This window comes from Erythrolamprus reginae, chromosome 1 (assembly GCF_031021105.1).
Source record: "Erythrolamprus reginae isolate rEryReg1 chromosome 1, rEryReg1.hap1, whole genome shotgun sequence".
Classification (NCBI taxonomy): domain Eukaryota; kingdom Metazoa; phylum Chordata; class Lepidosauria; order Squamata; family Dipsadidae; genus Erythrolamprus; species Erythrolamprus reginae.
Window position 1 is genome coordinate 51459880 of NC_091950.1, and position 15085 is coordinate 51474964.

The 15085-nt window shown below is 38.6% G+C and overlaps 1 protein-coding gene across 1 annotated transcript in view; it reads left to right on the top strand.

The window, feature by feature from the left end:
• The first annotated feature begins 752 nt into the window (after positions 1 to 752).
• Positions 753 to 15085, top strand: part of DEGS2 (delta 4-desaturase, sphingolipid 2) — a 55366-nt gene continuing 41033 nt past the window's right edge. Inside the window, exon 1 of the mRNA XM_070752422.1 lies at positions 753 to 887. Coding sequence (XP_070608523.1) covers positions 806 to 887 — 82 coding nt within the window. The 5' untranslated portion in view covers positions 753 to 805. The remainder of the gene's footprint in view (positions 888 to 15085) is intronic.

The following is a 15085-nucleotide window of genomic DNA, read 5'->3' on the forward strand; positions in this document are numbered from 1 at the left end:
TCCCTTCCTTCCTTTTCTTCTTTTTTTCTTGATTGATTTATATGCTCCTCTCCGAAGACTTATGATTCTTGATGAACTTTTCTTTTATGTACACTGAGAGCATAAGCACCAAAATAAATTCCTTGTGTTTTTTTTTCTTTCTTTCTTTCTTTCTTTCTTTCTTTCTATCTTTCTTTCTCTTTCCCTTCCTTCCTTCCTTTTCTTCTTTTTTTCTTGATTGATTTATATGCTCCTCTCCGAAGACTTATGATTCTTGATGAACTTTTCTTTTATATACACTGAGAGCATAAGCACCAAAATAAATTCCTTGTGGTTTTTTTCTTTCTTTCTTTCTTTCTTTCTTTCTTTCTTTCTTTCTTTCTTTCTTTCTTTCTCTTTCCCTTCCTTCCTTCCTTTTCTTCTTTTTTTCTTGATTGATTTATATGCTCCTCTCCGAAGACTTATGATTCTTGATGAACTTTTCTTTTATGTACACTGAGAGCATATGCACCAAGACAGATTCTTTGTGTGTCCAAACACGCTTGGCCAATAAAGAATTCTATTCTATTCTATTCTGTTCTGTTCTCATTCTATTCTATTCTATTCCATTCCATTCCATTCCATTCTCTCTCTCCTCTCCCCTCCCCTCCCCTTCCATCCCAATCGAAGCCAGGTTAGCTGGGCGATCCTGGGAGGTGGCTGAAGCGGCGAGCTCGGGGCGGGGTCTGCCTCCAGGCTGCTCCGGGCTAATATAAATCGGGTGCCTGGCTGGAGCGCGCTTTTCTCTTCACCACCAGAGGCCAGCTTGCTTAGTGTGGCAGTAGGAATGGGAAACCGGGTAACCCGCGGAGATTTCGAGTGGGTTTACACTGACCAGCCCCACACGCAACGGAGGAAGGAGATTCTGGGTAAGTTAGAATTGAGACGCTGGCTTAACGTTTCGGGGGGGGGGGGGGGGCTAGAGGCGCTCGTCTTTTCCCTCTTAAACGCGAAGTGTTGCCGTTTATTACCAGTTCGATCATTGGAGGTGACAGGTGAGCGCGGTTGGATTTCCCCCCATTGCTTCTTGTTCTTTCCATTCTCCTCCCACTCGGCCCCCCCAAAAGACCCCCCTGCAGTCCAGTTTGTCATCTCGTGCCTGTCAAGAGTCTTATGGGTTTCCTCAGGATCAAGAAGGAACTGCTTAGCAGCGTCCCGTTCCAGGACGCCTTTGTACTTTCCCAACTGATATAGAAGCCTGGATTCCTTATTCAATTACCGATCGGCTCCAAACTTGCTTAGTTTGATATCCTATGGCGGGCTGGGTGCTGCAGTGGCGCAGGATTATTTTCCTGATGTGTGTGTATGAGAAGAGGGAAAGAAGGAGGGGAGGGGGGGAGATCTGGGACATCGAAATAAAGAGATTTTAAAAGCTTTAAAACAATTCCTTTACAAATTAGGTTAGATTGGCCAAGTGTGATTGGACACACAAGGAATTTGTCTTGCATATGCTCTCAGTGATGATAATGATAGTAATAATAACAACAACAACAACTAATATTGGCCACACAAGAACAGGTCTGTAAAGAAACAGATGAAACAATCGATCACATACTCAGCTGCTGCAAAAAGATCACACAGACTGACTACAAGCATAGAAACAATGCTGTGGTGCAGATGATCCACTGCAATTTGTGCCAGAGCTACCATCTACCAGTGGCAAAGAACTGGTGCGATAATAAGCCTGAAAAATAGAATAGAATAGAATAGATTAGATTAGAATAGAATAGAATAGAATTTTATTGGTGAAGTGTGATTGCACACACAAGGAATTTGTCTCGGTGCATATGCTCTCAGCGTACATAAAAGAAAAAGATACATTTGTCAAGAATCATGGGGTACAATACTTAATGATTGTCATAGGGGTCAAATAAGCAATGAAGAAACAATCAATATTAATAAAAATCTTAGGATATAAGCAACAAGTTACAGTCATACGTTCCTAAGTGGGAGGAAAAGGATGATAGGAATGATGAGGAAAAACTAGTAGAATAGAAGTGCAGATTTAGTAGAAAGTCTGACAGTGTTGAGGGAATTATTTGTTTAATAGAGTGATGGCATTTGGAAAAAAACTGTTCTTGTGTCTAGTTGTCTTGGTGTGCAGTGCTCTGTAGCGACATTTTGAGGGTAGGAGTTGAAACAGTTTGTGTCCAGGATGTGAGGGGTCAGTAAATATTTTCCCCGCCCTCTTTTTGACTCTTGCAGTATACATAATGTCTATAGAAATCCTATTAAACCAAATTAGAGGGAAAACATCAATACAAGGCACCCAAATTAAACAGCAAATATATAAAACGCAAGCTTTCGCTGATGATTTGTTCTTCTTCTTAGAAAACCCAGTTAATTCAATGATACATTTAGTAAAGGAACTAGAGAACTATGGAAAAGTGGCCAGAAAAAAAGATTACAAAAGCAGTAATAAGAAAAAAGTTAGAAAAACTCTTCCACATACTTTCAAACATATGGTAGAAGAATTTTTATTGAAAGATACGTGGAGATCCTTACACCCAAATAATAGATACTATACATACTTTTCATTCCCACATAAGTCGTGGTCAAGAATAGACATGGCATGGGCCAACCAAGAATTTACTCAAAATATCATAATCCAATTTGGCTAAAATGGACGGAGCAAGAAAGATCTATTAGGAAAAGGTGGTCGTTAAACCAATCCATTATTAAGGAAAAGGAATATATACAAAAAATGGAAAAGGAATTAAAATATTTCCTAGAAATAAACGATAATGGCGAAACAAATAAAGCCAATTTATGGGACACTACGAAGGCCTATATCAGAGGCTTATCGATAGCATACCTAGCGGGTAAGAATAAGCAAAAGAAAAGTGAAATGCACAAATTGACTCAAAAAATCACCACTTTAGAAGAAGAACTTCATAAAAACCCATCTGACCCCAAAACACTAAAAGAACTGAATTTGACAAAACACAAGGTGAATTTACATTATCAGGAGGAATTGGCACAAAAAATTAGAAGCCAAAAACAATTTTTTTTCGAAAATGCCAACAAGCCTGGGAGATGGCTAGCGTGGAAACTAGCCTCTCAACAAGCAGATAGATACATTGAAGGTTTAATTGATTCACAGGGGGAAAGACAAACGCAGGAATCAAAAAAAAAATTATAGCTGAACAATTCTATTCCAATCTATACGATCAAGAACAGGTGGAGGAAAGTAAAATCAATGACTACCTAGGACAAATAGAATTACCAAAAAATTCTGAAGATCAAAAAACAAAACTAAATGACAAAATTACGATAATTGAACTTAGGCAAATTCTTGGTAAACAAAAAAACAATAAATCTCCCGGACCGGATGGGATACCTTTTGAGTTATACAAGACTATACAAGGATTATTAGAGACACATATGTTAGAACTATTTAATGATATCCTATCGGGCAGGAATATACCAGAGTCATGGAAGCACGCATACATTACTTTAATTCCTAAAAGTGAATCTGAAAAATCCCTAATCCAAAACTACAGGCCGATTACCCTCCTCAACACTGACTACAAAATTTTAGCGGCAATAATCTCTGAAAGATTAAAACCAATCTTAAATCAAATTATCCACACTGACCAAAGCGGCTTTCTCCCGTACAGACAAATCAAAAATAATACTAGAACGATACTGAATGTAACTGAATATTACGATGTACAGATTGGAAGACAAGCTGCATTGGTCTTTGTGGACGCGGAAAAAGCGTTCGATAAAATTAATTGGAGATATTTCATACTGCAGTTACAAAAAATGAATTTTGGAGATCAATTAGTGGGTTTAATTAATACAATATATTCGCAGCAAAAAGCTAAAATAATAATCAATAAAGAAATGACTGAGGAAATACAAATTAGAAAAGGTGTAAGGCAAGGATGCCCGCTGGCACCATTGATTTTTATAACAGCATTAGAAGCATTACTGATTAAGATACGAAACAACCCGAAAATAAAAGGATTAAAAACTAAAAATGAGGAATTTAAGTTACAAGCTTATGCGGATGATATGGTGTTCATTCTGGAAGACCCACTGATATCGGGTAAACATTTATTAAAAGAGATAGATGACTTTGGAGCAGTGGCAGGGTTAAAAATAAATAAAAATAAAACTAAGATAATAGTTAAAAATATGACTTTAAGTCAAAGACTAGAATTAGAAAATGAACTGGAAATCCAAATTGCTCCAAAGGTAAGATATTTGGGAATAATTCTCACAGCCAAATGTAGTACCATATACAAAGACAATTATGAAAAATTTCTGCAAATGACAAAAACAAATTTGGATAAATGGGCCAATCTCCAACTTTCATTTCTTGGAAAAATCGCAGTGATAAAAATGAATATACCCCCTAAGATTCTCTTTCTCTATCAGACAATACCTATAAAATTACCCAGGAAATTTTTTGATTCACTAAAGAAGTTCACCCATCAATTTATTTGGAGCAAAAAAAAAGCCAGGCTAAAATACAAACACCTACAAGACCACAGGAGCAGAGGAGGGATGGGAGTGCCGGACTGGAAGCTATATTATAAAGCTGCATCATTGAATTGGATAAGAGAATGGATCATCTTAAGGGATAAAAGAACACTAGCCCTAGAAGGCTATAACCTGGAATTTGGCTGGCACTCATATTTAATAGGGAAAAAAGGTAAATTACTGACACATTTCAAACAGCATTTTATGAGAAAAAGTCTAATAGAAACGTGGCAATCGGTGCAAAAGTCCCAATACTTGCAAACACCAAGATGGCTATCTCCGAACGAGGCCATAACATATCCCAAGACAATGATCCTAAAGAATAAGATAACATATGGCCAATTATTAAATGAAAATGATACACTAATTTCTAAATTGGACCTCCAGGACAAAGGAATTAAATTGGACTGGATTCAATATTACCAAATTAGATCCAAATATAAAGAGGACAGGGAAAGGCAAGGATTCCAAAAAATTGGCACATTTGATAAAATTCTATTGGGCGCAGATGACAAACAAATTTCCAAAATTTACAAATATTTGCTTTACCAAGAACTTGCCGAGGAGGAAGTTAAAGGTAGCATGATAGCCTGGGGGCAAAACTTCGGGTATACGATAAACTTACCAGAATGGGAAAAAATTTGGGTAAATAATTATAAAATAACACTTTCAATTCCATACAAAGAGAATATATACAAGATGTTCTACAGATGGCATCTACCCCCAGCCTGTATTTCCAAAATGTACCCAAAACTGTCCCGCCTCTGTTGGAAGTGCCGGGAAAAACCAGGCACTTACTATCATATGTGGTGGACATGTCCAGTAGTCAGACAATTTTGGGGGGAAATCCAAAATATGATTGAAGAAATTATAAAAAAGGAAATAAAAACAAGACCAGAACTCTTCTTATTAGGAATATTCAGACAACACTTCTCAAAACATGATAGACATCTAATATTACATATCACAACAGCGGCTAGAATTATGTATGCCCAATCATGGAAAGAGGAGCTCCCTCCCACAATCTACAGTGTGATGAATAAAATCTACCAGGTGGTCGAAATGACAAAGCTGACCTATGAGTTACAATATAGGGACATGGAAGACTTCCATAAAAGCTGGGACAGGTGGTATATCTGGGTTGCCCAAAAAATAATAAATTAGAACTAAATTATAACTTATGTAAATTAAAATTAGGATCCTCAATACTAAATTCAAAAGTAACAAACTTAATTACAATTTATACACATTAAGATACAATAGCACCATTATACCATTGAAGGATATATATATGAATGATAAAATGTTATGAAGAATTGCCAATGTATATATGCAATTGATGTATAATAAAGTAATAAAAGGACTAGACTTAAGCTGCACATTAAATGTACTACTCTTAGAGTAGTTCAAATGTAAATAACAATATCAAAATGTAATTGATAAAGCAGAGTGCTTTATTTTTCTTTTTCTTGATTTCACACCTTTTCTTCTCTCTTACTCTTTTTCCTTCTTCTATTTCAATTGTGTGTACGTTGTGTTGTATTATATGTAATGTACTTGTGTGATTTTATTGTAAATATTTAATAAACTTTATTTTTAAAAAAAATAAAAAATAAAAATAAATAGGAATAAAACCAAAATATTAACTAAGAATTGTAACCAAGATTTAAATAAATTACTAATAAAAGAAACAGGTTTCCAAATAGAAAAAAAATTTAAATACAGTGGTACCTCAAGATACGAACTTAATTGGTTCCAGGAGGAGGTTCGTAAGGTGAAAAGTTTGTAAGATGAAGCAATGTTTCCCATAGGAATCAATGGAAAAGCGATTAATGCATGCAAGCCCAGAAATTAGAAACCTGGAAGCCGGTCCGCCATCGCCAAAGGAGTCCTGAGCCTCCCGTTCTCCCCCCACCCGCCCCTTTGCCGTCCCTGTTTTCCTGGCCGAAGCACTGGGGAGGGAGGCAATCCAGCCCTTCTGCACCTCCCCAGCACTGTGAAGAGAAGTTGCCGTGCTGTCCCGAAGTGTCCAGAGCCTCCCGTTCTCTTCCCCCCCCACCCCTTCGCCATCCCTGCCTTCCTGGGAGAAACGCTGGGGAAGGAAGCAAGTCAGTACATTCTGCACCTCCCAAGCGCTGTGAAGACAAGTTGCCCTGCTGTCCCGAAGGGTCCAGAGGCTCCCATTCTCTTCCCCCCCGCCCCTTCGCCGTCCCTGCCTTCCTGGGAGAAACGCTGGGGAAGGAAGCAAGTCAGTACATTCTGCACCTCCCCAGCGCTGTGAAGACAATTTGCCCTGCTGTCCCGAAGTGTCCAGAGCCTCCCGTTCTCTTCCCCCCCGCCCCTTCACCATCCCTGCCTTCCTGGGAGAAACGCTGGGGAAGGAAGCAAGTCAGTACATTCTGCACCTCCCCAGCGCTGTGAAGACAAGTTGCCCTGCTGTCCCGAAGGGTCCAGAGGCTCCCGTTCTCTTCCCCCCCTCCCCTTCGCCATCCCTGCCTTCCTGGGAGAAACGCTGGGGAAGGAAGGAAGTCGGCACCTTCTGCACCTCCCCAGCGATGTGAAGAGAAGTTGCCCTGCTGTCCCGAAGGGTCCAGAGGCTCCCGTTCTCTTCCCCCCCGCCCCTTGGACATCCCTGCCTTCCTGGGAGAAACGCTGGGGAAGGAAGCACGTCTGCACCTTCTGCACCTCCCCAGCGCTGTGAGGAGAAGTTGCCCTGCTGTCCCGAAGGGTCCAGAGGCTCCTGGTCTCTTCCCCCCCACCCCAATACAATTAAATAAATTGTTCTTTACTAAAATAAATAAAATAATCTCTAAATTTATCTGGTGCAATAAAAAACCAAGAATAAACATGAAAGCCTTACAAGATCTAAGAATAGGAGGAGGATTTGGCTTACCCAACTTAGAAATATACCACCAAGCCACTAAACTATTGTGGATTAAAGAATGGGTCAACCTTGAAAATCCTAGAATTCTTACCATAGAAGGTCACGATATAAATGAAGGATGGCACGCACATTTGTGGGAAAATGAACATACAAAACATTCTTATATTAAACAACATCAAATTTGGAACACACTGTTGACATACTTGCGGAAAGTTAGGAAAAAAATACTATAACGAAATACCCAGATGGCTATCTACATTAGAAGCCCAAATTCATCCAAATACAATCAGCCAAGAACAAATAATAACCTATGAAGCCCTATTAAATACCAATGGAAGTCTAAAAACTAGAGAAAGACTTAAAGAGGAAGGCATAGTAATAGATTGGCTACCATATTACCAAATTCAAAGTAGATACAAAAAGGACTTGGTGAAATCCGGAATATGTAAAAAAGAAAATGAAATAGATAAAATATTGACAGGATCTGATAAAAAATTTATAACCGAAATGTATACTTATCTACTAAATCATGAAAACATCGAAGAAATAGTCAAACCTAATATGATAGCTTGGATGACTAACTTTGGCTACGCAATTCAGATAGAAGACTGGGAAAAACTGTGGTCAGTTAACTATAAGATGACTTTGTCAACACCATACAAAGAAAATCTTTACAAAATGTTCTTCCGATGACATTATGCGCCAGCGCGCCTAGCCAAAATAAATGTTAATATTAGTAACAAATGTTGGAAGTGTAAAAAAGAGGTGGGAACATACTACCACATATGGTGGCAATGTAAGGAAGCTAAAAAATTCTGGATCCGAATTCGGAAATGGATGGAAGAAATTCTGGGCTATATACTTGAGATAAAACCGGAAATGTATTTACTAGGCATAATCAGAGGTAATCCTAACAAAGAAAATTACTACCTAATAAATCACTTACTCACTGCTGCAAGATTAGCATATGCACAAGTTTGGAAACAAGAAAAGGCTCCAAACAAAGAAATGGTGATTAAAAAAATATTAGACTGCGCCAAATTTAGCAAATTAACATATGAGATACAAAACCAACAAAATAAGGACTATTACAAAGTGTGGGGAAAATATACAACTGGGTGGAAGTTAAGAAAAAGGTATAGCAAATAGAATTGTAAAAAACAAATCTTGTAAATATATAAATTTTCAATGTTGTATTGTATGATGTCTAAATGTTTGTATGTCAAACAAAATAAAAATAAATATCAAAAAAAAGAAGAAGTGCAGATTTAGTAAAAAGTCTGACAGTGTTGAGGGAATTATTTGTTTAGTAGAGTGATGGCGTTCGGGAAAAAACTGTTCTTGTGTCTAGTTGTCTTGGTGTGCAGTGCTCTGTAGTGACATTTTGACAGTAGGAGTTGAAACAGTTTATGTCCAGGATGGGAGGGATCAGTAAATATTTTCCCCGCCCTCTTTTTGACTCGTGCAGTATACAGGTCCTCAGTGGAAGGCAGGTTGGCAGCAATTGTTTTTTCTACAGTTCTGATTGTCCTCTGAAGTCTGTGTCGGTCCTGTTGGGTTGCAGCACCAAACCAGTCAGTTATAGAGGTGCAGATGATAGAATCAATGATTCCTCTGTAGAACTGTATGAGCAGCTCCTTGGGCAGTTTGAGCTTCCTGAGCTGGCGCAGAAAGAACATTCTTTGTTGTGCTTTTTTGATGATGTTTTTGATGTTAGGTGACCATTTTAGGTCTTGATATATGATAGAACCTAGAAATTTGAAGGTCTCTACTGTTGACACTGTGTTGTCTAGTATTGTGAGAGTGGAAGGGTGGAAGGGTTTCTCCTAAAGTCTACCACCATTTCTACGGTTTTGAGCGTGTTCAGTTCTAGATTATTCTGGTCACACTACAAGGATAGTTGTTCAACTTCCCGTCTGTATGTGAATTCATCATTGTCTCGAATGAGTCCGATCACTGTTGTATCATCTGCAAACTTCAGTAGTTTAACAGATGGATCATTTGAGATGCAGTCATTAATGTATAGATAAGCAAGCAAAACTACTGTGTGACTTCCAACGTTAGACTTACCGAATTCTGAGTCATAACACACCAGACATCCTGATTGTGGAGAAAAAGAAAGTATGGATCATCGACATTGCAATCCCAGGAGACAGCAGAATTGAGGAGAAACCGCTAGAGAAATTAGTGAAATATGAAGATCTAAAAATCAAGCTGCAACGACTGTGGCATAAGTCAGTGAAAGTGGTCCCAGTGGTACTTGGCACACTAGGTGCAGTGCCAAAGGATCTCAGTGGACATTTGAAAACAATCGGAATTGACAAAATCTCTATCTGTCAATTGCAAAAAGCCACTTTACTAGGATCAGCACACATAATTTGCTGTTATATCACGCAGTCCTAGGTGCTTGGGAAGCACCCGATTGATGATGAAATACGAAATCCAACATAGTGATCTCATTTTCTGTATTATATTGACAATAATAATAATAACAACAACAACAACAACAAAAACAATAATTGGGATGCGCCTGACTGGTGATGAAATACGAAATCCAGCATAGTGATCTCATTTGCTTTGTTGTATTGTTGATAATGATGATGATGATGATGATGATGATGATGATGATGATGTTGGAAGGGACCTCAGAGGTCTTCTAGTCCAACCCCCTGCTTATGGTTATCCAATATCTTCTTTAAAACTTCCAGTGTTGGAGCATTCACAACTTCTGGAGGCAAGTTGTTCCACTGATTAATTGTTCTAACTGTCAGGAAATTTCTTCTAAGTTCTAAGTTGCTTGTTTCCTTGTTTAGTTTCCACCCATTGCTTCTTGTTCTTCCCTCAGGTGCTTTGGAGAATATTTTGATTCCCTATGTGGTAACTGTTGAATATACATTAACTACATGTAAATAGTTGAATTATTGATGTTTGAAGCTGATTGGTTGTTTTGTTGAGCGGGAGTTTTAAGTTACTGTCAGTTACTCTGGGCAGAAAAAAAGAATGTATAAAAACTGTAACCCAGCACTGTTTTGCCATTTCACGCCTATGGTTATTGTAGCAGGTAAAGAGACAATGTTATTCCTGCCTTCCTGAGAATAAAAAGTATCAAGCAGAGCACTAAGCCTCGTTTATTTCACTGGCAACGAAGGAGGTCTTACCCGCATTCTCGTTAAACATGGAAAACCAGTCCGTAGCAAGAGCACCCGAACTTTTTGATCCTAAGAAGTCAACATGGGACGAATATATGGGAACGTTTGATGTATTCCTAGAGGCAGCAGGTATGAAAAATGCTGACAGCAGATGGAAGAGAGCCATTTTTTTGAATTATTGTGGATCACAACTCTACGACTTGGCTCAAACCTTGACCGATCCACTTCCCGTGAACTTGGTACCTTGGAACACCTTAACTGCCAAGCTAGCAGCTCATTTGAAGCTACTAAACCAGCTATCATCTACAGGCATCAATTCTTCCAAATGGAACAAGCTGAGGGAGAATCTATAAACCCAGTTGCGAACAGTATTGTCGAAGTGCAAATTTGACAACCCAGAAGCAAGACTCATTGACGCCTTAATTTTCGGCATAAAGAATGTAACTGTCCGAAATAAGCTGCTCACAGAAGATGAACCATCATCACAACATGTTATTAAGACCGCCCAAACTGTGGAAGTCTCAGAAGCCGCAGCCGCTGAGTTAAAGCAGAATGACAAAGTGGCAATTGTCTGCAAAATAGAGAGTCCTCCAACCATAGCTAAAACTAAAGAAGTGCCAACTCAACTGCTGGACCCAGAAGACTCCTGCCTCCAATTTAGAGCTACCCAAGGCAGACCACAAAGACCACTTCGACAGTTTATCCCCTGTGCCAGATGCAGAGGGAACCATCCGCGTCCAAAGGGCCCCTTCAGGGAGTCCATCTGCCACTGCTGTGACCGCCGGGTCACATCGCTGAAGCGTGCAGAGCTGTTTTCTCCAATTAATTTCCTCCAACCCAGCGCCCCCCCCTGCCAACAAGTTTCTACCTGGCAACCAAGAGAAAACTGCCCTTCTCATTTTCCTGCTAGAAGCTACACCAGAAACGCTGGGAACATGAACCGGGATTAACTGTGGCCACACAATTAACAATACCGCTATGCGCGGTTCAAATAAGATAACCGTACCTGTACGCATTAACAACCAACCGTGCCAAATGGAATTAGATATAAACAAGATATAAGCTATAAGAAGAAGTGTTCCAAATAGATTGTGGCAATATATACAGGTACAGTCTAAATTTCAAAGAGATAGTAAAATATATATATTTAATAGGAGTAAAAACTTTTTAGATAGTTTATTAACTACAAATCAAAAGAAACTAATAGGGAAAGCATATAAATATATGATTGAATATAAAAATATAGATTTGACTTTAAAAGATAATACGATAAATTGGTGTAAAAACATAGGCAGAGAAATTGATGTCGAAACATGGGAGAAAGTTTGGATTACAAATTGGAAAATGACGAAATCAGTTTCTTTAAAAGAAAACCAAATTAAGATGTTTTATAGGTAGCATCTCCCACCAAATAGAATTGCCAAAATGTTCCCAAATACATCCCCAAAATGTTGGAAACGTAAAAAGGAAATAGGTTCTTACTATCATCAATGATGGACCTGTAATAAAGTTAAGATATATTGGAAAATGATGGAAAAAACGCTAAAAGAGATTGTATCACAAGAAATAGAAAAAAAACCAGAATTTTATTTGTTAGGTATAACTAAGCGGAAATATATAAAAAAGACATTTTTTACTTAGTTATCCATATTTTAACAGCGGCCAGGATAGTCTATGCACAAAATTGGAAGGGGGAAAATATCCCCAAAGAAGAAGATATAATAAAGAAAATTTTTGATTGTGCAGAGGTGGATATGATGACAAGACGGTTGAATAACCAAAAAGAATCTGAATTTTATACTATTTGGAATAAAGTTTATAAGTGGATAGATAAAAATAAAAATTAAATGTTATGAGAAATGTATGAATATATTAGAATGACCTTATATATTTTTCTTTTTTATTAAATTAATTTTATGTTATAATGTTTGAACAAAATTCTTCTTTTCACTTAGATCAATATGTTGACTTAATGAATAAAGAATATATTCTTTTTCTGTATTAAAAATTAACTTCTAAGATGAGAGGGGTAATTGTAACCCCTACTATGTGTTAAGTGTTTGTGTGGGATTTTTATGAAAAATTAATATAGGAATTAGACACGGGGTCTAAATATTCAATTATGCTGTGGGAAAAGCTCAAACTTTATATGCCTGCTATACAAAAAGCTCACCTGGAGCCTGTTACAGCCTTAATTTGAGACTTTCAAGAGGGGGGCATTCCAATACTGGGTAAAGCCATGGTAGCTGATTCTTTTTAAAATGTACAATGTAAATTGCCTTTAATAGTGGTGTCAGGGGCTAGACACACACTCTTGGGTTTGCAGTGGATGATACCTTTGGGTATTCAATTGACTAGGGTTAACAAATTATCAGAAATTGCTTATTCAGATTTTGTTTGGGAATTTCCTGAAGTCTTTAACCCCACATTAGGATCGTGTAAGCAACCACCTATTTCATTTTCTTTAGATCCAAAAATACCTCCATTAAGACTTAATCCTCTCAGAGCCCATTTACCCTTATTGCCTAAATTGGACCAACAAATTGATAAGCTAATTGCCCAAGGCATTTTAGTTCCTGTTGACCATGCCCCTTGGGAGACTCCCATAGTCACACCTTTAAAACCAGATGGACCATTGAGAGTCTGTGCAGACTATAAATCAACTTTAAATAAGGCCTTACAACACCATTCCTACCCAATCCCTGTAGTATAACAGTTGCTTCATTCTCTGGGGGAAGGGAGAGTATTTGCCAAGCTAGATTTGGCACAGGCTTTCAGCAACTCCCAGTAGATGAAAAAACTGCACTAGCACAAACGATAGTGACACACAGGGGTGCCTTCAAGCGCACAAGATTACAATTTGGAGTTTGTTAGCGTGACCCCAGGAATATTCCCGAGCCTGATGGAAAGGTTACTCTCTGGCCATAAAGGAACCATACCATATTTTGATGACATATTAATTTCAGGAGAAAACCAAAATCAATTAAATCGAAGGATACAAGAGGTACTAAAAAGAAAGGCCTTAAAATCAAAGCAGACAAGTATGTATGGGGAACAGATAGTGTAGAATTCCTTGGTTAATGAATTGATAGTGAGGGGATACAACCCACCCAGGAAAAGATAAAAGCAATTAAAGAAGCCTCTGAACCTCAGAATAAAACAGAACTCCAAGCATTTTTAGGGCTCCTAAACTTTTACTCTGTTTTTTTTAAAAAAGAAGGCTACAGCAGCTGAACCATGCCACAGACTATTCTAGAAAGGAACACCATGGACTTGGGGGGAAACAGAATGCTTAGCCTTTATTAAAATAAAAGAATTGTTATCCTCAAAGAGCGTAGTAGTTCAATATAGTACAACGTTACCAGTAAGATTAACCTGTGATGCTTCACCGTATGGAGTGGGAGCTGTACTGGCCCATGTATTGGCAAATGGCACTGAAGCTCCAAAAGCCTATTTTTCTAGGACACTTTCTGGAGTAGAAAGAAACTACAGCCAATTAGATAAAGAGGCTCTGGCCCTAGTGGCTGGAATAAAGAAATTTCCCAATTATATTTTTGGCCGCACTTTTGATTTTGTAACAGACCATAAACCTTTATTAGGTTTGCTAGCAGAAAATAAGCCCACGCCTCCTTTTATCTCACCCAGATTAATTAGATGGACCATTTTTTAGCAGGCTATAATTATAGTCTTAAAGGAGGAAAAAAATTAAGCATGCTGATGGCCTGAGTAGGTGTCCAATGGCTCTAAACCTAGATGCAACAACCAACAAGAGCCCAGCCAATGATACGCAGCTGTACATCTCCACCCCATGTCTAATCAACGAAGCAGTGGAAGTGATGTGCCGGTGTCTGGAGGCTGTTGGGGTCTAGATGGGTGTCAACAGACTCAAACTCAACCCTGATAAGACGAAGTGGCTGTGGGTTTTGCCTCCCAAGGACAATTCCATCTGTCTGTCCATCACCCTGGGGGGGGGGGAATTATTGACCCCCTCAGAGAGGGTCCGCAACTTGGGCATCCTCCTCGATCCACAGCTCACATTAGAGAAACATCTTTTAGGTGTGGTGAGGGGGGCGTTTGCCCAGGTTCACCTGGTGCACCAGTTGCAGCCCTACTTGAACTGGGAGTCACTGCTCACAGTCACTCATGCCCTCATCATCTCGAGGTTCAACTACTGTAACACTCTCTTACACGGATCTACCTTTGAAGAGTGTTCGGCAACTTCAGATTATGCTGCTCAGTTCCTTCCACACAAACATACCATGCATAAATTGTATAGGCCTTATTTTGAATTTTATGATAAAGAACATTGTTTTGAATTTTCAAATGTGTGTGTGCCTGAAATTTGTACCTTTGAATTTTTGGGAGGCTCCTACCAGAGAGTCCGGCAGAACACTCAACAAATGATTTCTTTCCATGTTTCTCATCTAGAAACAAATCCTTGCTCTGTTCGGGTATCAAAAGTCCATTACTGATTACTAAAGATGACATGTCTATTCCAACCCATATACTTTATTATGTATATTATTTTATATCTTACAAGGGC